Source organism: Corvus moneduloides, chromosome 12, assembly GCF_009650955.1.
Source record: "Corvus moneduloides isolate bCorMon1 chromosome 12, bCorMon1.pri, whole genome shotgun sequence".
Lineage (NCBI taxonomy): Eukaryota > Metazoa > Chordata > Aves > Passeriformes > Corvidae > Corvus > Corvus moneduloides.
In genome coordinates, this window is record NC_045487.1 from 7047204 (window position 1) to 7071239 (window position 24036).

The following is a 24036-nucleotide window of genomic DNA, read 5'->3' on the forward strand; positions in this document are numbered from 1 at the left end:
AGTTTTGCATTGATGCTGTGGCAGGTCTGGCTGGCTTCCAGTCCTGGAGAGATTCCTGCATCTTTGTACTTTTGGTCACTTAAAATTAATTACATATGCCTATGTAATTAAAAAAAAATCAGTCTTTTGTTGTTTTGATGATAAAAGTATAACCACTTTATCAAAATATACCAGTTTAGAAAAAAATTAAGTATTTCACACCATATTACCTTTATTTTCTATTTTATACTTAGTTTGCCTTATAAATGTGTCCATGTTTTTTCCTGCAGTTCATACCTTTAATGTTATGTATCATCAAGTTTTGTGTAATATGTTATGTGCTAATTAAATTGGTTAAAGGGTAGCAACTGCTCTGAAGGAGGGAAAATTCTGTCTCTGGTGATCTCATCGTAGTACAGCTCCTGTTTAGGATGAGCAGTAAGGCAGCCTAGCTTCCTTGAAATTGGACTGGAGTATGTCTTTGGGAAAACAACAAAAGCAAGTTTAAAATATAGCCAGGAACAGAGAAGCACCACTGCCCTCTAATGCTCTCTTGGTCCTATATATATATATTTTAATGCAGGAGATAAAGTCATGTATGTACAAGAGGCCAGAAACGCTGGTAGGTGCCTCCCTTTATTGAAGATTTACCTTTACAAACTGTAGAGCTGCTCTTGGCTCTAAGAGGAGCTCAATGCAAAGCCACCTGATTCTTCTGGAAGTTCTCCATTGGCTCAGTGCCTGGGAGGGTCTGGATGCAGCAGGACCCCTCGCTTGTGGGGTCCCCAGAAGGTCACACTGACACACAGTGTTGCCTTCCATGGCTGTGCCAAGATGGTCTTTAGACCCATTAGATGCTTTTGCAGGGCAGTCATCACCTTGGCCTCTGATGTCTGTGCCAGAAGAGAGGAGAGATTTCAAAGCAGCAGGGTGGCCAATTTTCCTTTCTTTTCCCTGGAGTTTGAGTGGCCCAAGCTGTTGAATATAGTGTAACAAGGAAAACAGGGACAGGGCAGCTGAACGCAAGGTTTTAAAACACATTTGCAGTACTTACTGGCATGAGCATACAAGTCTCTGGGACTTTTTAGCCTTCGTGGGGGAAGAAAGAGCTTTTTACTTAGAGCAGCTGCTGTTTTTTCCTGTGAGCCACATTAGATGGTAGAAGTGTTTTACAAAAGTCTTGTTCTTAGAGTAATGCAGGCATTTTTTTTCTAAAAACTAGAGCTAGCTTTTTTTCCTGTGTAGGGAAGAATTGTTTTTTATATAAATTGTTGAGCCCTTTGCCTGGAAAAAGTAAAACCCCATCAATTTACAGAGGAATGTGCTTTTGCATTTCACATGGCTGTGTGAAAGCGGTGATTTTGAAGTAGAACAACGAGAGTGTTGGCGAGCTGCAGTTGCAGGGCTCTGCTGAAAAGGGCACTCTGCTCTCCTTTGAAGAGCTGGAGCACTTGAACAGGATGAAAGCTCCTCTCCAAACCAGGCACAGAACACTGAGGCCAGCCCAATGAATGGACTTCCCTTGGCTTCTGCTCTTTCTTCTCTTTTAATGCACCAGCTCAGTGGGTGTGAGGATAGGTGTGTTTGTGTTGCTCCATCTTCAGCAGCTGAAGTGTTTGTCCAGATCTCTCCCGCTGCAGGAAGGGACATCTTTGGAAACGTGATAACCTCAATTAGAACCTGAAAGATCCTCCCATCCTCCTGCATGTATCAGTGACCATGCTCCTGCAAAAACTCAGCATGCTGCATTGGTAAACACTTTATTTAAGGGTAAAGAAACACCTTTCCCTGTGAAAGGGCTTTGAAACCAGTGTATACATTTGAAAATCAATTCCCCTCACTCTGGCTGCATCTTAAGGTTCTTTTTGAAGGTTGTTTCCTCCAATGGAATTGGTGTCACAAGGACCTTTTTCAAAATCACTCCTTTTGCCTTTTTACTGTGTGCTTCAGCTTATGTTGCAGCACAGCAGTGAGGAGAACCCCAAATGCTAGGGCAGGGTAAGCAAGGAGAGGGATGATCTTTCTCTGCCTACATCTGCCATTTCCATTTCACAGAACTGTGCTTGTCATCAGGACAGGGTGGAAACTCTGTCTAAGCCTCAAAGCCTCTAGAAACAAAGAAAGCAGGGAAGGAATCTCCATGGGGAAGAGGAATGTGGGTTTTTTCCCAGTGATTTCATTCACAGCCCTTTTTCCTTAGCGCTGCTGTCCATACCAGTAGGTTCAAGGCAGAGTGACAGGCAACAGCTGAGTGTTTTGGTTAACATTTTTGTGATGAAAGATTGGGTTTGGGGAAGTGGTGCACAGTGTATGGCACGTAATATAAGAATGGAAGGCAGGAGCCACATCTGAGGGGAAAGGATTTACAACAGTGCTGTGATTTGACATATATTTTCATTCCTTCATCTGCAGGCCCTATAAAATCCTTTTAATGGTAGAATAGTATTTCTACAGAATTAGGGATGTAGGAATAAAGGGACATTGGTAGGGTAAAAAAGAATATTAAGCTGACTCTGTACAGAATACACATTATTAACAGAAAGGATTTCATCTATCAGCTACCGTTGGTGTCTTTGACTCCTTTACATTTGCCCAAAAATAGCCTAGGCCATTTCCTCTCTTACCTTTGGCTGACAGAATCCTTGGTTTTCCAGCTGTGTCTCAGATGTGTTGTCTTTCTGATACCTTAGTGGAGGTGCATTTTGAGGCAAGACATGCTACTGCACACTCACTGACTGAGGACCAAGATTCAGAGAGCGAGAATGTGTGTTAATTCTGCAGTGGGAAGAGCTGCAACCTGCAGGAAACCTGTCCCTAAATACAGCAGCTGCCCCCTTCTCCTTTTTCTTGGAAATGGTTACCATGGGGCTGAAGTCTGTGTTGGAAGTTCAGCTGCTCCTGGAGGTGGGCTTGAGCCAGGTGCAGCCCTTGAGCAGGGTGTGAGCCCTCGTTTGGTTCTCTCATTGCTGTGGCACACATGGGAGTTTTATCACAAGTTGTGGGGTGAGTGGATTGGGGTAACATCTTGCACTGCTTCAGATGGATTTGCTGGACTGCTCTGCTGAGGACCTGAGGCCCCAGATGATTGTATGGAAATACAACACCAGAACAGCATTGCAGCTCTAGGGGCACAAGGAGCAGTGGCTGGCACCTATAAAACGTTTTTAAAGTGAGGTTTCAGGGCGGAGCTGTAAAAGTGTTGCACTCTGGAGAAAATTACAGCATCTTCCTAACTCTGTTCTGAGCTCCAGGCTGAGGCTTTGAGTTTTTGCAGAGCTGGCACCTGGCTGTACTTCCAGCTGCTGCCTTGCTGCGGGTTAAAAGCCAGTTTTGTTTAATCAAAACTGAGCTCTGTGGGGAAGGGCTGTGAACATGTACCTTGCTGCAAATCACTTTGTGGCCTGTAATTGACCCTGCCTTAGAGAGAGGCAATTGAACCTGATATATTTGGAAGAATCTGGCATTGAAAGATGTTTCAGATTTCCTCTGACTGGAATTTAGGACTTCCCTAGCATTTGCAGTGTGCTCCTGCCCTGGGATGTGATGAAGGAGGAGTTAAGCAGCGTGCTTGGCATAGGTAGGAAGTCATGGTTTTAATATCACATAATTGAAATCTCTTTTCAACTGCAAAAACTGTTCTGGGGAATTTCTGTTTGTGTTGGGCTGGAGGGCTAAAAAGGTGCTTCCTAAGCCCAGAGGTTTTCTTGGCAGTCTCTTTACCTAATCCCTGAAATCCCTAAATCTGACAAGATTGCAATTGCAGCTCTGAGGCTGTAGGCAGAGGGAACTGGGTTAGTTGTTGGGAGCTGGAAGGGGTGGCTTGTACTGGTGGTGGTGCATCTGAGTTCCCTGGTTTGGAGCATGAGCTCCTCTCTCTCTGCTCTCACCGCCCCCCTGCTGCCCTGAGTGAATGACAAGGTAGAAAAAAGAGGCATGTTTTCCAATACCTTTGTTTTTTTAACTGGATGTTTTGATAGATTTTCCTGAAAACTGAGCTTTTACTAATGCACCAGATTAGTGTTGATTGGTGACATGAGAGCCATTCACACAAGTCAAGGAGAGGCAGAACGTTCTGGAGGTGGCTGTTAAGAGATACCTGCTGTTCCTGCAGGGTTCCCAAAGTGCTGGTGTGGACCCATGCCTGGCTGTGTGTCTACAGCTCGTGAACTTCCATAATCATGGTACTCCCTACACATCCAATGCACCAGTGCTTCAGGCAGGCACTCCCTGTGATTAACCAAAGAGTCTGATTTTATATCTCACAAAAGGTGGAATTGAGCTTTCTGATAAAAGTGTTTGTGTTGATATGCAGAAAAGAGTCCACTACTGGAATAAGCAGTACAGTAGGTATGTTTATTCCAGCACTGGGACGCATGGGGGATCGCTCCTCCAAAGCCGTGCGTGCTGACAGCTGCATTCAGCTTGGTATTTATCGGGTTACAAGTTCCATATTCATTAAGTTTCCCAACACATCTATACATATTCATTACCCAGCCCCGCCCAGCCTCGCCTGGTATTACAATGAGCCCAAGAGTCGTTGACATCCACGTTGGGCTTGTGCAGTGCTGTCTGGTGGTCGTGGGCAGGGGTCTCCGGGATGAAGTAAGACTCCTCCTCAGATGAAGTAAAGAGTCTTCCTCATTCTGAGCTTTTCACCTTGCTTCCCTGCGCATGTTCTTCATGTCCCTGGCCCAAGTCCAAACTTCAAGGCTGGTTTAAGTTAGTTTTAGGTTCAAAAACAGGATCTTTGGTCAAGATTCCTTCCCTTTATCAATAGTCTTATATCTTCTTATTCTGCTTTGGTAGGCAGAATAAGTGTTGAGCAAGCTGTATGCATTGTTTTTAACAAACAGCTTCTTAGCAAATCATTTAACCTCTGCTTCCCCTTCCTCTGCCTGATTCAGTGTGTTTCCTACCTTTGTGTGTGTCTGAAGAGTAATTTCTAAGGGACTTTTTAATAGTCTGATCATTTTGAGAATGATTATGTAGCTCACATGTGAGGAAGGTTTCTCATTACAGCTGGGATGATTCAGAAGACTTTATATACTGTTTTATCAGTGCTGATAGGAGTGCCTGGGTTACAGTTTCTTATCTCTCTACACTCAGTCCTTCATCTTTTTTTTCATTTGCTTTTAGCTTTACAAGCTTCAGGAATTCTTGGTGGCATTCTTCAGCTACTGTTTCGTTCAAGAGTCTGATATTGCAAAATTAAGGAAAACTTGACACTTGGTTGAGAATGTAAAATAATTTCATGGCAAAGTCCTCTTCCAAAGTTATAGGAGTTCCCATACCTCCAGTGTTTAGCACTGGAGCTTGGCAAGGATGGATCTGACATTGGAGAGATCTTCAGCTATTTTCATGAAATTGTTCCATGGTCTCTGAAAACTCCCTTTTTGGAAATGAACTGTGAGCACATAAAGTGTGGGGACCAAATCTTGTATTTCCCTGAACCTGCTGTGTTAAAAGTGACATTTACTTACTAGTGCCTCATCAACAAAGTGGAACATGTAGTGATGGTGGTTCTCTAGAAATGGCCAAAGGTCCAGAGGTATTTGAGGATTTATTGACCAACCCAGTTTAGGTGCAGCTATGTTCATTATATTTGCAGGTGGCATTGAATTGGAATGGCTGCAAAGGGCATTGAGTTCCAGATAGCCCTATCAAATTTGAGCAATTCAATAGCAGGTGTAGGGTTTGTTTTTTTTTTTTTTTTAAATAAGAGTAAGTTGGTGTACAAAAATAGGTGAAGAACAGAAAATTAGGAGGTGTTGGCTTCTCAGAAAAGGATCTGTCTATGAATCACAAACTATTATGTGAGAGTGGTGTCATACTTGTGGGAAAAGGTGAATGTACTGATGTGTATGAACAGAAAGGCAGTGTGTGGTATGATCCTGCTGTGTTTAGTGGCTGCTGCAGATGCCAAGCTGCAGCTCTGACACTTCTGGGCAGCAGACTTCAAAAACACCACGGGCCAAGTGGAGAGACTTGACAGAAGGTCAACAAAAACAATTGTGAGTCAAAAAACCACAGTGTCCGGAAGAGTAAAACATTTTTGGCTGTTTGGCCTAGAGAATGTGTTGTCATAGAAGTTTGCAAATATGTAAAAGGCTGCTTCAAAGAGGAAAAGGAATAATCTCTTTTCTAGATTATGTCAAACAAGAGCCTTAAACGGCACTTAGAAAGATTCACACTGAGCTTTTTACAACACTGGTGTCTCCTGTTCCTAAAAAATGTTTACCCGGAGGATTTCTGAAGCTGTCTTGCAGAACACGTGAGGCAGTCATCTGTCAGGAGTGATGCATCTGGGGTGGGTCCTTGGGGGACTGTGGGATGGATTGGATGATCCTTGTGTGTTTGTTGCAGCCCTGCCTTCACCCTGATTTCCCAAGGAAGCAAAGTTTATGAAACTGTGCTGTCCTTCAGTCTTCTGGAATTAACTATTTAAATTCTAAGGTTGGTGTCAACCCAGTTTGAGCAACGTGCAGGACTCAAAGTTGTTATGAATTTTATAAAGTCAGTGGCTCAGTAGGAGAGAGAACTAAAGCACATCTTTCCTGCAGGAAAGGTAATTGAATATCTGTCCAAATTTACCCAGAGCTGATCAGCACATGTTTATTTCTGAAACATTCATGGCACACTTGACCCTGTTAAGCATGTCAGATGGAGCCTGGGCAGGGATATGTGTTGGAAGGAGGGATGTGCTGCTGCTGTGGAGGGGATATGACAGTGCTGGCTGGGGGCAGGGAGGAGAAGCACTTGAGTAGTAGAAACCTTGGTTACAAGAGACCTTTGGAGAGTTCTAATCCCATTCAGCTTGAGACAAGAGTGTTGCCAGCACTAAATCATGTTGGCTGTGACTTTGTCTTCCTGAGTCTTGAAGGGCTTCAGGGATGAAGATCCTCCACCTCCCTGGTGACCTTTTCCAGGACTGCACCACCCTTCCCCTGGTATTTCCTGATACAGACCTTCCAAGGTGCAGCTTCTCCCTGTTGCCCCTTGTTTGGACCTGCTGTGTGGCTCTGTAATCCTTGTAACTACTTTTAAATAAATGTAATATGCTATTAGATTGCCCTTAGACTTTGCTTTGTCAGGCTGAACAAGTCCAGCTCCTTTCCCCCCTCCTTGAAGGCTGTGTGTCCAGGACCCCTGGCTATCTTGGCAGCTCTCACCTGGATCTTCTCCACAGTCTTTTTGAACCAGGCTCAACAGTAGGTAGTGTGATTCCACATAGCAAACTGAAATGTTTTCATCTTCTTTTGGAAAGAAAAATACCCCAACAATGTAGGTAAGAAAAGGGTAGGATTTTAACAGGGAAAAAGATCACGTTGGTGTAAGATTATAGCTGCAGAATTAGGAATGTGTTAAGTTAGGAATTTTTGATTTGTCCTTTTTCCTCCTTGTGTATGTGCAGTTGGCTGCAGTGTCAATGACATACTTTGTTTTTCGGCAGGATCTCTGTCTCCATCACTGAATAGTTGGGATGCTGAAAGAAATTTGAGAAGAAAATACAGAGAAGTGTATTGGAATGGGATCCAGAACAGTTATCCTGCTCTGAATTCTAACAAAAATGTCCCAAATAGTGCCCGGAAAGACAATTATAAACCAGTGACCCAGGACTGAATTGTGGTTAACCAAGCAAGCCTACTTAGAGTGTCTCCTGATGTTTTGTTTACTTTAAAATGGGTTATATCCACCTTGCCTACCCAAAACAGTGCTTTCTGAGAGAAAACCAGGAGTGGCATTGAGCCACACTCGCCTAGTTTGGGAAGCACTAAACCTGGGCTTTCAGGAAATACTCAGATGAAGGAGGCATCATTTCACCTCCTCTGAAACCATGCCAGGGTTGGATTCTGATTAAAACTGAAAGAGTGACTGTAAGGAAGAAAGGAGAGTCAAGCCAGACAGTGGGGCAGCTGGGGCTTGGACGTTGCTGATGTTTGCAGCACAGCTCCTCATCTTGATCCTTGTGGGTCCCTTCCAGCTCAGGATATTTTATGATTCTGTGATTCATCTGTCTGCTGTGTTTGGGCTCGAGAAGGTTAAAGGAGCTGTCCAGTAGGCAGCAGAGGAGAGGTGGTGCCAGCCAGGGAGCAGGGCAGGGTTGGACTGGCAGCTAAGACTGTCTTAGGATTTACTCCCCCTTGCTCATTCCCTCGTAAGCGCCCAGGGCTTGTGCACCGACAGCTCGGAGCTTGCAGGAGGGGGTTGTGTGTGTACGTGGGAGGTTGTAAGCTTATCTGTTCATCCCCCCACCACTGCACTAATCAGCATGATGAAAGATATTCTTCCTCCCTGGGGAAGATCTTTCCTCCCTGTCAGGAGCCACCATTTCTTAATTAAGCTCTTACTCTGAATTTGTACGTAGAAACACGTATTGACTTCAGCTCCAGTTCACAGCCAATACTCTCGTAAGGTAATAGTTGAGAGTGAGAGAACATCATTCAGCTCAAATTTGAGTTTTTGAGAATAAAAGCACTGAAGATGTCAGCATACCCATATGTTAGGAACAGACTGGGAAAGATATTTTCCAGTTTAGTTACTGCAAATACTGCTGGGAGCTGGTGCTATCGCAATGCCTTTGGAAATTTCTGACTCTTCTGTTTTCATGGCAATCTCCAGCATGGTATACTTGGTGATCTCATCTTTTCACCTTCATCCTTCCAAGTCCAGGTCTCTTAACCCTGATCTTCCTCAATGGACAATTTTTCAGTCCAGGTAGTGGTTAGTTCCCTGTGTACACTGTAACTTGCTGACACATTTTTGAGAGACGTAAAGCGATCCAAGCTGAAATGTGGTATTACCCCATTTTAACAGCTATTTCCTAAGCATTGCACTTGGAAGAGCTGCCCCTGGCTGGAGAGAAAAGCTTTGTGTTTATTGTTTTTGTAGCTGCTGTAATTTTAGTGCATGATTCCAGCTGAATACTCAGTGCCTGTACAGGGAAAATGGGCTGGCTATTTCCATTCGAAAAGCTGGGTTATAGAAGTTCACCGCACCAGATGGCTGCGCATACTTATAATGCTCTGGATTATTAAAGGGCTGTTGTATTTTCCTCTTTCATCCTTCCCTTATTCCTCCTCCCCACATCAACAAATTAATGCTGAATGCTTGGGAATCTGCCCTGTGCAGACTTTAGCACATTTCATCTTTTCATTGGAAACTTCTTGTTCCAGCTCTTTTGAACCAGTTGGTTTTGATCACCTTGTTGCAATTGTTTGGGGGCTGAACCATGCCTGGGACAGTGCAAACCTGGTGTTCCTGGAGCCCCAGCACAGCCCTAGGCTGGTTTGCCATGTCTTGTGTCACAGTTCCTGTCCCCAACCTGCTCCTTTGGAGTTGACACTTTCTGTTTTCCGATGTCATGTGGGAATCTCCTAAATTAGACAAGACTGGTGCAATATGCATAAATGGGTAATGCAATGAAGAGAGTTCTTGGGGACCTTCTTAGAATCATTAAGGTTGGAAAGGACGTCAGAGCATCAAGTCCAGTTAATTTCCTTCTCAAAACTAGCTTGTCACTTGTCTGCCACCAAAACCATCAGAATTTTAAGTTGCAGCTATTCTGAAAAATAATAGAAGCTGGAGAGATGTGCCCTGCCTTCAGCACCATGCATATGTGTTAGATTGAGTCATTTTTGTGAAAAGAAAATAAATTTAAGTTGTTAACTTGTTTGCGGTGCAGGCTTTGATGACCCTTTTACAGCAGCTCCCATGGAAGGCAGAGTAAAATTCAGGAACTCTGCTCTGGTATCCAAAATCTGCTCATTTTGATCAGCAGATCAAAAGAAAGCTGCTCTGCCTCCGGAGCATTGGCTCCCAGTCATGCCTAGGTCCAGCACTGGGTGAGGAGATTCACAGCAGTCACACAGGTCAGGGTTTGTTTCCAACACGTGTTGGGAGCTCTCTGCGGCGCTCGCCCCGTCCGTGCTTGCATCAGCTGCAGGGGAGAGAGGTGGGTTGGTTGTTCAAACCAGAGAAGAACACGTTGTTTGTTCCCCACATGCCGGCGTGGCCGGCGCCTCAATAGCTTTTATGCTGATGTGAATAACAAGCAGGGGTGGTGAAGGGATTTAATCACACAGAGCAGATCGCTGCACGCAATCACCCAGCCTAAGTGACACTCAGAGGAAGATCTCTTTCTTCTCCCCCTCCTCCTCCTCCAGGCTCAGAGCCTGCGTCTGAATAAAACATAACACACTTGAGAGGCATTGTAAGGCATTGTAAAGGAGGCTGCTTTCCCCTGAGTTTGTTACCTAGCAGGGCTGGAATTGCAGATGGGTGATGTGCCCTGTGTTTTATGTAGCTTAGAAGTCCAGGAGATGCTTTTGTAGGGAATGCTGGTGCACCCTCAGAAGCAGCAGCTGGCATTCCTGAGGGACCAGAGCCACACTCTCCACCATGGTAGCTTCTCCCATTGTCATTGAGGCTGTAAGACAGGCTGTGGGATGGGTTTCATACTTGGTTGAAGTGCTGCTAATTCTGGACTCAGTTCCAGTCGCTCTCTTGGGTTGATGTAGCTACTTCTGCAGCCATCTGGTGAGTCATGCCAAGGAATGGCTGGGCTGAAAAGCCCAGCTGAAAAATTTACAAAAACTCCCTGATTTGGCTCACCTTGCACAAACCAAGCTGTCTGTGCCTGCACGATGGGGAGTGCAGCATCAAATGGGAATGACAACAGAAATGTGTTCATCTCCCGTGGCACTGAGCGTTGCTGCGAATGGTGATAAGGGCATGATGTGAAGGCATTAGGGTAATAACCCTCTGACCAAGTGGATGCATTAAACCCAGTCTATTTGTTGGGGCAGGCTTATTCCCAATAAATCTATTTTATTTTGTGAAACTTCAAAGTAGACATCAGATGGTTTTCTGTAGGAGAACCCTGCAGGAATCTGTGTGCTGCTGTGGGGCTTCTCAGTCTCTTTGGTGCTTTGAGACTTCTGCAGTGCTCAGCCAGACTCATCCTAGGTATCAGTGGGACTGGGATACAGTATTTTTGGCCTAAGAGCCATCTTTTGCAGCTGTGATAACATGCTTTGTGCTTCATGTTTTTGTAAAAACTGACTGGCAAGGGAGATCCAGGCCTTTCCCTCACCTTCCTCATAAACATTGTCTTTCTTCTCTTGGAAACAACATGTAACTTAAGTAGGAGTCAGGAAATCAGTATGTATCCTTCCTTCAGTGGGTACTGTTGAGACTAAAAGCAGAGCTTGAAGTCAGATGATTCTTTTATTTGCATGTGACTAACCAGAAGATCCCTCTACAGCTTTGTGCAGCTCTTCTGCTCTCCCCCTTTTTTTTTTCTTTCCTTTTAAATTCTGCTGGATCATGTTTTTAGTCACTGTGCTAAATTCTAGAGTTACAGACATTACTTTCTAGAGGAGGTTTAGTCCTCCCTCCAGCATGAGGTCAACAGTCTCCAGTGTTAAACAAATCTGTATCCAGGGATCTTCTCGTGAGAAATGAGGTTTTTGAACCGGACACTGTACCAGGTGTCTCAGACAGAGGACATGGTTGCAGCTGTTAGAAGAGCTGGTCACCTATAGGAAGTCTCTGTTGTCATTTAACTGGTATTGCTGAGGTTCAGCTCAAAATATGGCTATTCCACCTTTTTTTAAGGTATGTGCGGGTGGTGAGGCCTTGGCAGAGGCTGCCCAGAGAAGCTGTGGCTGCCCCATCCCTGGAACTGTTCGGGCCAGGTTGGATGGGGCTTGGAGCAACCTGGGATAGTGCACGGTGTCCCTGTCCATGGCAGAGGATTTGGACTAGATGATCTTTAAAGCCCCTGTCAACCCAAACCATTCTGTGCTTCTCTGCAGAAAGACACCAGAACTTCTTCCTTCTGAATGAACACAGTCTAACAAAGGGAGCAGAGGTTGTACTCAAACTGCATCACATTTGAAATGATTTTCTAGAGGAACAGAAGTGCAAGTATTGGTGACTTCTCTTCATTTTTGTGGCATTGTTGTGCCACAAAAGAGCAGGGTTTGTTGTTGCAGCATGGAGATTAAAGGCAAGGCTATCGGATAGGGTTTAGCTGATCCAATGTTTTATGGCCACTGGATGGGAGCATTTTCCTTCCAAGCCATTCTCTGTCTCTCCTCAGGGAAGCAGATGGGCAGAATCTCCTCTGGATTGCTTCAGTCCTGTCATGTGAGCACACTTCATGTCCTGCACTCATGTCCTCCCCAAACACACCAGTGTCAACCTTCCTCAGCTCCTACACAACCTCCTGCTGGTGCCTTGCAGTATTAATTTGGAGGGTTAATGGGATTTTGCTAAGTTAAAACTGCTGTTTTGTCAACTTATGCAAGTTTTCTGGAGAGTGGATGCATTTCTCCAGGGGCTGGGGTTGCAAATTGTGGTGGTAGAATGTAGCCTTACGTATTACTAAAGAAAAAGCTTCAGTGAAATAAAAAAGATGCGTGTGATGCAGCAAATCAAACCTCCAGCTGTGTAAACAGATCAATAAACTGATTTGTGTTTGCTGACCAGAAGAAAAATCTAATTGCAGCTACTCCATATTCAACATTTGTGGTGAAACTAGAGTAATTGGAATAATGAGAAATCCAATGTGCTTTTGTTCAGAGTTTATTCTTCTTTAGGATTCATTAAACTGGACGGGCCTCTCAAGGTTTAGGCTGGTTATGTATCACAGTTCCTAGCTCCTCAGACTTCATAGATTTCTTCAAATTCCAAATCATCACATTTTCCATCCTTAAATAAGACTTGAAAAGATTGAAGCAGTATTGTTCCTGGTGTTTAGAGGGTCATTTCACTCTCCAGAATCTCATTTGACTGACGTTTGAATGCATCTGGACAGCAAAATAGCACCTGGGTTGCCTCAAATTCCAGGTTTATGCAGTTACTTACCCCTGCAAGAGGAAATAATGCTCTCCTGCATGTCCTGAAGATGTATTTCCAAGTACTGTTGTGCCAGTTCTCAAGTACTTTTCATTCGAGCATCTCTTGCATCTCTTTGGACTTAGGTAAAAAAGAGAGGATGGAGGTGCTGGCATGATTGTATTTCTGTGAAGGACCATATTCAGAAAGGTGAAAGGTTTTAGGCTAAAAGGGGAAGAAATAGCCAGGAAAAAACATGAGGTTGGAGTTGTGTGAATGTGTTTTCTCCATCTGAGGGGGACAAAAGCTCTTTCAGGGTACCTTAAGTAATTTCAATTGCTGGTAACAGAAATGAAGATGGTAGTGAAGAGTTCTTAAAAAGTTACTTCACAGAGAGAAAATTGTCACCTGCATTTACCTCCACTTTGAGTTAAAGTTGGTAAATTTAATAGATATATCACCAGCTTGGATGTCCCATTAGGATTGGTTGGAAGTGGAAAATGAGTCCTCTGTGAAGGAAACAGAATGGGGTGAGCTCTGGCTGCTGGGTGGAGGAGAAGGAAAGAAGGAATTGGGAGCTGATGGAGTGTAGCCAGGTAATGATGAGTTTGTGATTTTAACTGAATGAATAGCTGAAAGTGAATAATTAAAAAAGCTACAGAAAATAGGTCTTTAAAAGCTTTTCAAGGCAATCTTAGAAAAGTGGAGGCAAAACCTTTTGTTGTCTGGGTTTCATTTGGATCTGTCCATCAGTGGAAGAGAGAACCCAGAGGTCTGTAGCTGGAGATCCACAGTGTGAAGGGAAGGTGATGTGTTGCCAGTTGACATATGGTACCACCTGGGATTAGCCGAGATTAGGCCAATGAAGATTAAATCCTGCAAGTTGATTCCCCTTGCTGTTATTTAACAAATGAAGTACCTTATCCAAAGTCTGTAGGAAATCTATAGGCTTGCAATGTGATTTATATTCCCCCATGGTAGGGTAGATTCAGCTTTTTGGTTCTGTTGTTGTGAATACCATGAAGGCTAAGCTCCTCAATGGTCCATCATTCTGCTGAACAGACCAGTGTGTTCAGTTACAATTGAACCTCTATTGTGGTTTTCCTGATAAATTTGAAAAGGATTTTTGCTATTTTATTTGCCTTCTTTATAAACAAACACTTTCATGACCACTGATCAAAAATTGTCTCTATTCTGTTCTGACAAGTGCCTGGTTTTTTCTTACCGTTCATTGCCAAGGTACATTTCATCAGCTAAGAAAAAGTCATTTAAGGCAGGTTATGACAAACTAATTTTATTTATATATTATATTATTTACAAAGCAGTAGACAGGGGAAGAAGAAATGACCTCAAGTTGTGCTAGGGGAGGTTTAGATTGGATATTAGGAAAAAGTCTTCATCGAAGGTGTGGTCAAGCACTGGAACAGGCTGCCCAGTGCAGTGGTGGAATTACCATCCTGGGAAGTGTTCAGAAGGCCTGTGGATGTGACACTTGGGGACATGGTTTAGTGGTGAACACGGCAGTGCTGGGTTGATGGTTGGACCTGATGATCTTCAAAGTGTTTTCCAACCTTAATGATTCTATGACAGAAAAGCTTGAATGTTAAGAGGGTTTTTTTGTTAATGGATTTAGTTGTGAAATGTAGAGTGGAGTGGATTTTGACTTGGTTTCAAGCACTGAAGTGGTGTCTGATCCATAGGAGAAGGCTGGGCTTGTTCCCTGAGCACTGAGTATTTCCATTCCTATTCTGATTATGTTCAGGAACATTTATAGGTTTTTATTCATGTAGCAGTATTTTCTTTATATCAACTAGTTCATATCATTTTCAGTCTCTTCTCTTGCGTGGTTACTGGCAATCATCCTGTATCCCCTTCAGCTGAGTAAGCCAGACTGTTTTAGTCCTTGTAAGATATGACTATGGTACCCTGATCCCCCTCACAGCCTCAGCTAAAGCTCAAGTTCTTTCCTGGCCATGCACTGACAGGCTGTGGGCTGGGAGCAGTGCTGGAACTCTTACACCATCCTCCTTTTCATTAAAAAATTGTCCTGGGGATCTGCTCTCTTGCTGCTGCCTTTGAGTCTTTTGGAAAGAAAATTGCTTTCTGTAGCAATGAATTACAAACCTCAAAAAAATCAGGACATACCTTTTTTAGACCTTTTGCACAAGGAAAGGGCATTATTTCTGGCTATACAGTCAGTGAACCATGAATTTTAAAATAGCTGGGTGCTTTTCTTCCTCACCCAATGAGGAGAAGAATGAGAGACACAGAATAGCAGACTTTTGCTTTTTAACTAGACATGAGTGGGTCCACTCAGTTACACATATGTCACCATTATTATATCGAAATCTTCATTGCAGGAATCTGCTCAGGCTTTTTCTTAATGCAGCTTGGGATGTGATCTCCCAGACTTGAAAAATTCAGTGTTGGTGGTTCAGGATGGGTGAGACCCACAAAACACCCAGTGATTGCAGAAAACTGCTCTTACCTGGCTCCATTCACCACTTGGGGTTTTCTGCTGCCCATGCTGCCTCCTCCCCTCTACCCTTACAGTAGATTTTGTCACATTTTGTCCACAGCCCAGCCTTCGCCTCATGCTGAAGGAAATGTTCTCACTTCCCACCTTAGAGCAAATACAGTATTTTGACAGAAATGAAACAATTCAACATTTGTGGCTGTAGGTGTTTGGCTCATAAATTGTTATGGCCATTCTTGGGTGTCCTGGGAGGATATTTTTTATAGGACTAATTAATTACTTTGGGCTTGTTTCTTTAAAACTAGCATATTGTAAAACAAATTCCTTCCTCTTTCCGTGGTAAACATTATTGAAAATTTATTATATCTAACATTTCTACATATTTAGAACGTTTTATGGGGTTGTTCCCAGCTGGGCTGAGCTGCTGTTCCAGGGCTGACCAGTAGTGACATCTAAATTTCCGTGTGAGAGTGAGACCAAGTTCCACAGCAGAACATTCTCCCTAGTTTTGGTTCCAGGATCAGTGCAGGGGTCAGTGCTTGCTCCCTAGATGTGTGCTTTAAGATGAAGAGTCAGAAGAGCCCTGTGGGTCTGGTGTCAGAATCCATCCTCTGTGAGTGATAGGGCTCCTGTTCCTGCAGTAGTAGCTTTGTTGGATAGAAAGCACTTGGACAGGGGAGGGTCTTCAATGGGGCACAGTTACTGTGCTTCTGGTAATAGTTGTAGGATTTTGGAAGGTGAAGTGAGAAGATGAGGCAGGAAGGACCAGCAGTTGGAGCAGGACATAGGTCTGGGAGCCTGTGTGTATGTCATGGTGCAGCAACTGGAGCAAGCACAGGTGTGTGGGTGGGTGTGTGACCAAGTGTGTGAATGCTGGTGAACATGGAGCTGGACAAGGGGGAAAGGGCCTGGAGGCTGGGGGTGTCTGCGTGTGTGTCTCTAAGGACAAGGACTAGACTCCAGGAGGATCTGGTGAGCAGATGGACCGGGGAAGTCCCAGCCACTGCTGGAGAGATGGTTGAGTCTGGGGGTTGACTGAGACCCTTGAGTGTGTGCACAGGGGTGTATAGGTGTCTGCAGGCTTGTGGCATCTAGGAATACTGGGATAGAGGGTCAGCTACTGAGTGCCTGACCCCGGCTGCTGGAGGGATCTACTCTGCACCTATGTACCTACAGGTATTTTCCACTAATTCAGCCTCTTCCCCTAACGTGAAGTTGTTGTGTCCCATTCTCCTTGGGCAGATACTGTTGGTTACAGCTTGGAAGATTTGAGGATAAAAAAGAGAAGGGGAGCGACAGAATGCCCCAAAGCACCTTGCAGACATGTGAGGAATTAAGTAATTAATCAGCAAAGCTGTGTTGGGATGTTTCATTCCAATCACCTCTTTTGTGTTTCAGCCCTGGCCCAGTGTGTCCAACCTGGCCAAGGATTTCATCGACCGTCTGCTCACGGTGGACCCCAGTGACAGGATGACGGCCCTTCAGGCCCTGAAGCACCCATGGGTGGTCAGCATGGCAGCCTCCTCCTCCATGAAGAACCTGCACCGTTCCATCTCGCAAAACCTTCTCAAGAGGGCATCCTCCCGCTGCCAGAGCACCAAGTCAGCGCAGTCCACCCGCTCCAGCCGCTCCACCAAATCCAACAAGTCGCGGCGCGTGCGGGAGCGGGAGCTGCGGGAGCTCAACCTGCGCTACCAGCAGCAGTACACGGGCTGAGCTCCGCGCTGGCACCTGCCGCCCGCCCTGCCAGAAGTCTCCTCTGCGCTGGAGGTGTGCACACACTCAGTGAGGAACAGCCAGGTTCCTCCCTCCCTCCCTCCCTCCAGGCATTCCCCCCATCCATGAGGAGGTGTCCCCCCTGTGCGGAGGAAAGGGAACCTTGTGGTGGCCGTCCCACCCTGCCATGGGGTCTCGCGCCAGAGACGGGGGAGTCCTTGTGGGCTCGGAGCACAGCTCGGAGCCTCAAGGAATGCACGAATTAAGGAGCCACATGGGGAGAAGAGCTCTTTCTGTAGCCCAGGAGCTCGGTTGTTCATAGTTATTTATTAATTCCAGACCGTTTAGTTTCTCTCACTTGCGTATGGAAAAAAGAAGAAATCACTTGGTGTGTCTGTGCATGCACGTCCGTGTGTGCACATACACGTGTGGGGGTGTATATGTATTTTAAAATTATGTATACACAGATTTTGAGCTGGTTTAGTCAGACTCCGTGGTGCCTTTGCAGCGAAGCTGGAGTGAGTCATGTGCAGTTAGAAGTGAGATAGCTCTGACTCACTGGTGTGCTGCCCACCAGCTCCTCGCCAAAGAGATGCCAGACAGCAGTTTTCCATGAGGGCTGGGAAGCTGCGAGGTTTCCCCCAAGGGCTGCCATCCTCCTGATGATGTCAAGGGCTCACTTGCCTGATGACATCAAGGTTTACCCCTGGAATTGTCCTTTCCCTGTTTGCAGCAAGACCAGTGCCTGTCATGCAGTGTTCGTTGTTCTTGTGGCTCTGTTGTGTCTGTGACCTGTTAGACACCTTGCACCCTTCAAAAGAAGATTGAGAAGGTTGAGTTTTTTTGTGCTAAGGGGAAAAAAAAGAGGGAATTTTTAGGGATCTGCTGCCCACCCCAGAGCTGAATTGGGCTATAACCACTGTAAGCACAGCATTACCAACCATGTCGCTGCACCAGAACTTTGGTGGTCCCAGGCTGCTCCCTGCCTGCAGGTTTGACAGGGCTCCCCTGCTTTGTGTGCTTGTGCTGCCCCAGCAGTGCCATCCCTGCTTTGGGACAGTGGTGGTAGGAGCTGTTGGGATGGCCACAAATGGCTCCATAGCATCAGGGTAAGGGCTTGAGTAGTGGAAGCCCAGTCTGGGAGTGTCAACAGTGACAATACCCTGGAGACATTGCACAAATGCCCTAGAGCTGTGAGGGGTGACTTAAGTTTACCAGGAAAAAGCTGCCTTTCAGGTGTCCTCGTGCTCTGTGGGTGATGAGGGGGCCTCTTACGAGGACTCTCAGTGGAGGTGGGGGATGCAGAGCTGAGCTTTTTGCAAGCTTGCTGAGATATCTTCCCAACTAGTTAGAGCAGCAAAGTGGGGCTGATGGCACAGGCATAGGACAGATTTGACTTCTCGTGGTAGCAGAGACAAGATCAGCAGTGAGGGAAAATACTGGGATTTAAAACTTTTCTCATGAAGCCACACAATTTGCTTCGTGCTGTGCACTTGGGAAGGGCTTGCTTGGCTCTGGGCTGGAGGTGCAGGCAGTCCAAGCTCAAGGGGCTGGTGAGCTTGGCCTTTTCCCAGGATCGATGCTTGTGCCACTGTGTTTCAGTGTCAGCAGGGCTGAAGTAGTCAGTCACATCTCCAGGGAGCTCTCACTGTACTGGCCACAGTCACTCCTGGTCAGCAAACAGCAAAGCAGCTTTAGTGGGAGAAGATTTGAGTTTTTTGTGCTAAGGCAAAAAAAAGGGGGGATTTCTGGGGGTGTGCTTCCCATCTCAAAGGTGGGATGGGCTGTAAATACGTGTAACCAGCCTGGTGTGCCCAAGCATGTGGTGGGGAATACAGCAGAAGAAACTTGAGGAGAGCCACTGTGTGTAGTAGGGATGAACTTGAAATCCTTTGTGTGGTTTTGCATGTTATTTTGAGAACTTTGCATCCTTTGCAGGCTGCCCTTTCTCTGAGCAACCATCCTATCATGTCACACACAGTCTTTCTTCCATCAGCATTAACAGATACTGCAGAATTCCCCAAAATTGTTTTTTTTTAACTCTGTGGACTGCAAACAAAAATGTTTTTGGCATCTTTTACCTCCTCACGTTGTTTTCCCTAGTTTCTTACCATGAACTATAAACTAGATGTGATTTCTGACAAAGCAGGCAGCTTGCCACATTTTGCTTCATAAACAGCTCAGTGTCACTGCAAATAGCTCTCCAAAAGCAGGAGCCCCTCTAAGACCAGTATCAGCTGGACAGTGGGGGCTCTGCAGGTCAGGTGGTGGCAGGAGGCTCCCTCGGAGCACTTCTGGTTCTGAGCCATTACTTGAAGAGTCTTTGGTATGTTTGGGGCATCACTCCAGGCACTGATTGCTTTTACCTCCTGGCTGCTCCCATGGCCCTCCCCAGATTATCCTGCATGTTTATCCATAAAACAGGGGTTTTGCCTGTGTGAGGGGGTCAAACTGATGAACTGAGCCAAGACGTCTAGAACTGAAACCCTTCCCCTTAACCACTAGACCATCAAAATGCACAGGCATCGTGCAGATGTCTGCTCATGCTGTTCCTTCATCTTTCTCTTGTGGGATGAGGGATACATAAAGCTCTGGGCTAACCAGGCTTGTTTCTCTACCTTCACAAAGCAGAACAAGAATCTCCTCATCTGTGACAATTTTTGCTTCACTGATCTTTTCCACAACTAGTTTTTCACCAGGAAAAGTTCAGAGTGATCGTTTGTGGTTACTTTGGGCTGGAATATGTTTTGGGAAGCGGGATATTGCTGTGTAGGATCCTGACAGTGTCAGGTTTTGGTGGTGATGCTCTGTGACTGGGGGTGAATTGGCAAAAGGGAGGATCCATCCCATACATGAGCAATACTGGACAGCTGCAACCTGCCTCTCCATGGTATCGAGGTGTTTGTGGTCCTCGGGCAATTCCGCTGCTTGGGAATTGCAGGAAGAGGACCCAGGCCATCCCATAAAGAGCTTTGGATTTTCTAAAAAAAGAACTCTTAATTCTTTTCACAAATGCAACGTTTTCTTGTTTGCATAGAAAAATCGGTGTAAACTTGGGAAAATCTTTTACCGGCTTTCCTTCCATCGTTCAATTTTAACACTCTTGGCTCACTCCCTCTTCTTTTTCTAAATCCAGTATTTGTAGGAGCTTTGCAGCCAGACAATAACAAGTGTGGGCAGAGGGGAGATGTGCAGAGCTCTGTCCAAGTGACCCTGGAGTCCTCAGTGATCAATCTTTCACTGAGTCTGGAAAACTGTGATGTTCCAAATGCCACGTTGGGAGGTCCAGCTTAAGAACAATTCCTCAGGTGCTTTTATTCTTGCAATTGGGACACGTTTTCAGCTGGGTCTGGTGCGGAGGGGGACAGGCAAAGTGGTGTAATTCTGAGCCATAGTCCGGGTGCCTTCAATCTGTCCTCTAAGAAGCTCTTCACTGTGAATTACCTTGATCATCTGTCTTCATTCCACAGGAGCAGCTCAGTGCTCAGTTGGTCTTAAGTCTCAGGAGTTTACACTTTTCAGGAGTGCCTTTTTTGGGGATTTTAGAAACTAAAATCTCTCTGAAATGTTTTTTTTCTGCTCTTTCATTTAATTTTTTTAATGTCCTTCTTTTACTCTTAGTGATGGTTCTTAACTTGGCTCGCAGACGGTTTTTTGGAAACCTTCCTGTGGTCCTGAATGTGCTGTGAGAAAAGCTAACAACTGCCTGTTCCAGACTACCACCGAGGGTAGTCTGTGTATTAGCTGGAGCACAAATCTGATCGTTCTGCCTGCTTTGGTTCATGCAGTGAAAGTGGAGTTGGAATGACATCTAGTGGCAAATCGTGGTGTGTCCTTGTCCAGGCACAGCCCTCTCCTCGCTGTGTCCCCACTGGTTCTGGGTGAGATGCTCTTCGAAGAGTAAAGGGAATTAGGGTTGTCTGTCTTTTGGAACTTAGCAGTACTGTGTAAAACAATCCCATCCTTTTGTCCTGGGAGTTTGGCTGCTCTCTTGGGGGAGAGAATTGCAGCTTCGAAGAATGTGGTGTGTTGATTCCTTGATTTTTATTATTTTCGTTGAGGGTTATTGGAAATGAATGTGAAAAAGTCTGCCAGAAATTGCATTAGGGGGTCTAAAGATTTGCATCCAGATTTTTGAGTGCGTAGTGTATTTTCCTAAAACAGCAGCTACCAGTCCATGTTTGATTTACTTCTCACTCAAACTTCTAAAAATCTTAACAGATCAACCCAGCAGGGGTAGAAACCCCGCTTCCTTCAATCCTGAAGAAGTCTGGGCTATTTAACACTGCAATTGTGATAGCATCCAGATGCTCCTGCTGGTTCCTACTCTGTGTTGTTCTTGGAAGCACACAACTGTATGTGAAGGAAAGCTTGAGAGCCTTGTGAGGAGCTTAAGCCCAGGCAAGAGGGCTCAGACCTGCTGGCTTTGGTGATGATGAGGAAACCAGCTGCAGTGTAGGGCCTGCTTCACATGTTTGTTCTGGACGTGATAAACCTTCACACTCTTCTTTGGAATCTGGGTACTTGCCTCTTTTAGGTCACATATTTTCTGTTCTGGTAATTTACACTATTTCTTAGGCCCTGCTCCATTTCTCAATCCTGTTTTCTACCCGGGTGTTTGGCTGCAGTACTGAGAGAATCAACTTTTGCCTGATGCACAAACTGGAATAGGAATGATGGTTCACTTGGCTGCTGGGCAGCATCGCTGCGTTTGGCTTGCAGGAGGTGTGGTGAGTCCTGGGGCAAGGTAAAAGCTTCTGTATGTGCCTTTGAGGACCTGCAGTGCAGGCTCAGCTCAGTCTTATACCAGGTAGGGCAACTGCTCTGTGGCTGTTACAGGCTTCTGATTAGGCTGTGTGGGGCTATGTTATTTTAAGTAATTATACTAGAGATTTGGAGGATTTGAGGTGGGATAAATTAAAATCTCAATTGTTTGCCCTAATTTAGTTTTCTGAATGATGCAAAGCAACACAGACATTGGCTTCTTTGGCACCAGCGTGAGCTCTAGAATTTGCAGGGAGGATGGTTGTGTCCAGACCTCTCACTCACTCAGCTTTCTCCTGGAGAATGTCACAAAGTGCCTGCACCACTCCATGTGTGTACCCCACCCCAAGTTGCCTTCACCACTCTTGGGAGGGTTTTGGTGCTTTTTTTGACCACTCAGTCTCCACTTTCACCCTGCATTAAGAATGCAGCGCTCCGAGGCGGGTGCCTGCATGTCAACTGTGCCTTACTGTGCAGGAAACTTCCCAAAGAAATAAATGTGAACACCAGGGATGTGCGGTGGCAACGGCATCGTGGAGCTTGATGCCTTCTGCCCTCGGTGTGCCAAGGGCAGTGGGAGCTCTGCCTGGTGACAATTGTCCCTTGTCCCACTGTCCCCCCCCTCCTGGTGATACTGTAGTTCCCTCGTGTGTGACGAGCGAGCTCTGGCTGCTGTTGCAGGCATCGTTGCACTGTTTGTCTGCTGAATGGGGAATGGATCCGTGGAGCAGACCCACGGCCCCAGCAAGGTGTGTTACAACCCGCAGCTCCTGCGCAGACGCCCAGATGCCATGAGTTTTCCTGTTGCCTTTCACTACGGAAAGACACCTCCCGGGAAGCTCTTGGGATCGGAGATCTTCCGGCACTTGATGTTATTTTTGGTTGCCCAGTTTCCGGTGCTGGGTTGGAACAGTTTGGAAGCGACTCTGGTCTCATCCAGTCGGTCTCCTCACAGAACTGCCTTGAGAACTGTCCCATTCCGTGCCTTGCCTTTCGAGTCTTGGCTTGGCTCTAAGGACTGTCCTGTCGGATGAGGTCGGACCTATTGTAATTAGTCTGTAATGTTCAAGTTAGAGTGTACAGAATTATTTATTTGGTGTACTCGGTCTGCTAAAACATGTCCATGTATTCTGTGTACCCCATGGCTCTGCTGTCCTTACTTCTGCCTCATGGACCACCTGCGGGCTGGCTGCTGGAAGGCAATGATTTCTAGGCTGGGAGTGATGGTCAGTAAGTACATGGAGAGCTAGGAGCTGCTTGCCCCTCTGTTACATTCTTGGCTCACAGCAAGAGGTACCAAAATGCCCATCAAAGGGTTTGCTGGTTCCTTTAACGCAGCTGCCAGGCCAGGAGCTGCCCAAGGGAGACCTTGTGCAAGGCTGGGATGTCCTGATGCTCTGAATCAGGTAGGCATTCAGCCTGTTGCTGGAAGACAGGGTTGAGAGGCTGAACAGGCACTTTGCGACATTCTGTTCATTTTTCTTTGGCGGCAAGGTAGAAGACTGGGCCAGAGAAATGCTCTGGTTTGTCCACAGCCACTCATCACCTCTCCAGTTTCACTTTGAGCAGCTTTTATGGACCAACTGGAAAACTTGTAATATCAAGTGAACAACGCACACCCGTCTTGAGTCACCTCCTCTCCAGGATTTTCCAGGGCCAGGGGACCCTGTCCCAGTGGTGGCAGAGCTGACAGGGACCCGGGCACACAGACCAGATGACCCACAGTGCTGCAGTTGGTCATTCCCGTTTGATGCTCTCTGTAGCCACCAGTTCTCTCTGCCTGCATGGCCCATCCCCACATCTCTGATGTTCACCTGCCTTTAAGGTCAGTTAGATGCTCCCTGCAGAGCAGACCACTAAATGAAACTAAATCTTACCCAACCACACTAAAGTTTGTTAGCCATAGGCTTTACTTGAGCACATTTTTTTTATTTGACTCAATCATATGGGCCAGACTATTTGTGTTTGCCCCCCATTGATGTTCCATACTCCTTCCCATCAGCGTGTCCCTGTGTAGTGTGACACTCTCTGCTTAATAGAGTAATTACATTTTCGGGGCTGTGATTCACACAGCAAAGGTGTTATATCACCTTCACATCACTGTTAAGGAAAAATAAACCCCACACCTCATGTTGGGACAGTCTGATCCTGCCTCTCTCAACGGTGTGTCATCACCAGCTCTATTTTGAGCTGCTGGGAACTGGGTTGTAATTCCTTGAACATGTGTCTTGCTACTCGATGTCACACAAGACTTTTTTTTC

General features: G+C 45.7%; 1 protein-coding gene across 2 annotated transcripts in view; it reads left to right on the forward strand.

The window, feature by feature from the left end:
* The window catches only part of PSKH1 (protein serine kinase H1), a 31140-nt gene extending 8228 nt beyond the window's left edge, over window positions 1-22912 (forward strand). For both annotated transcript variants that reach the window (XM_032121782.1, XM_032121783.1), the window contains exon 4: window positions 16694-22912. In XM_032121782.1, coding sequence (XP_031977673.1) covers window positions 16694-17011 — 318 coding nt within the window. In that variant the 3' untranslated portion in view covers window positions 17012-22912. The remainder of the gene's footprint in view (window positions 1-16693) is intronic.
* The last annotated feature ends 1124 nt before the right edge of the window (window positions 22913-24036 follow it).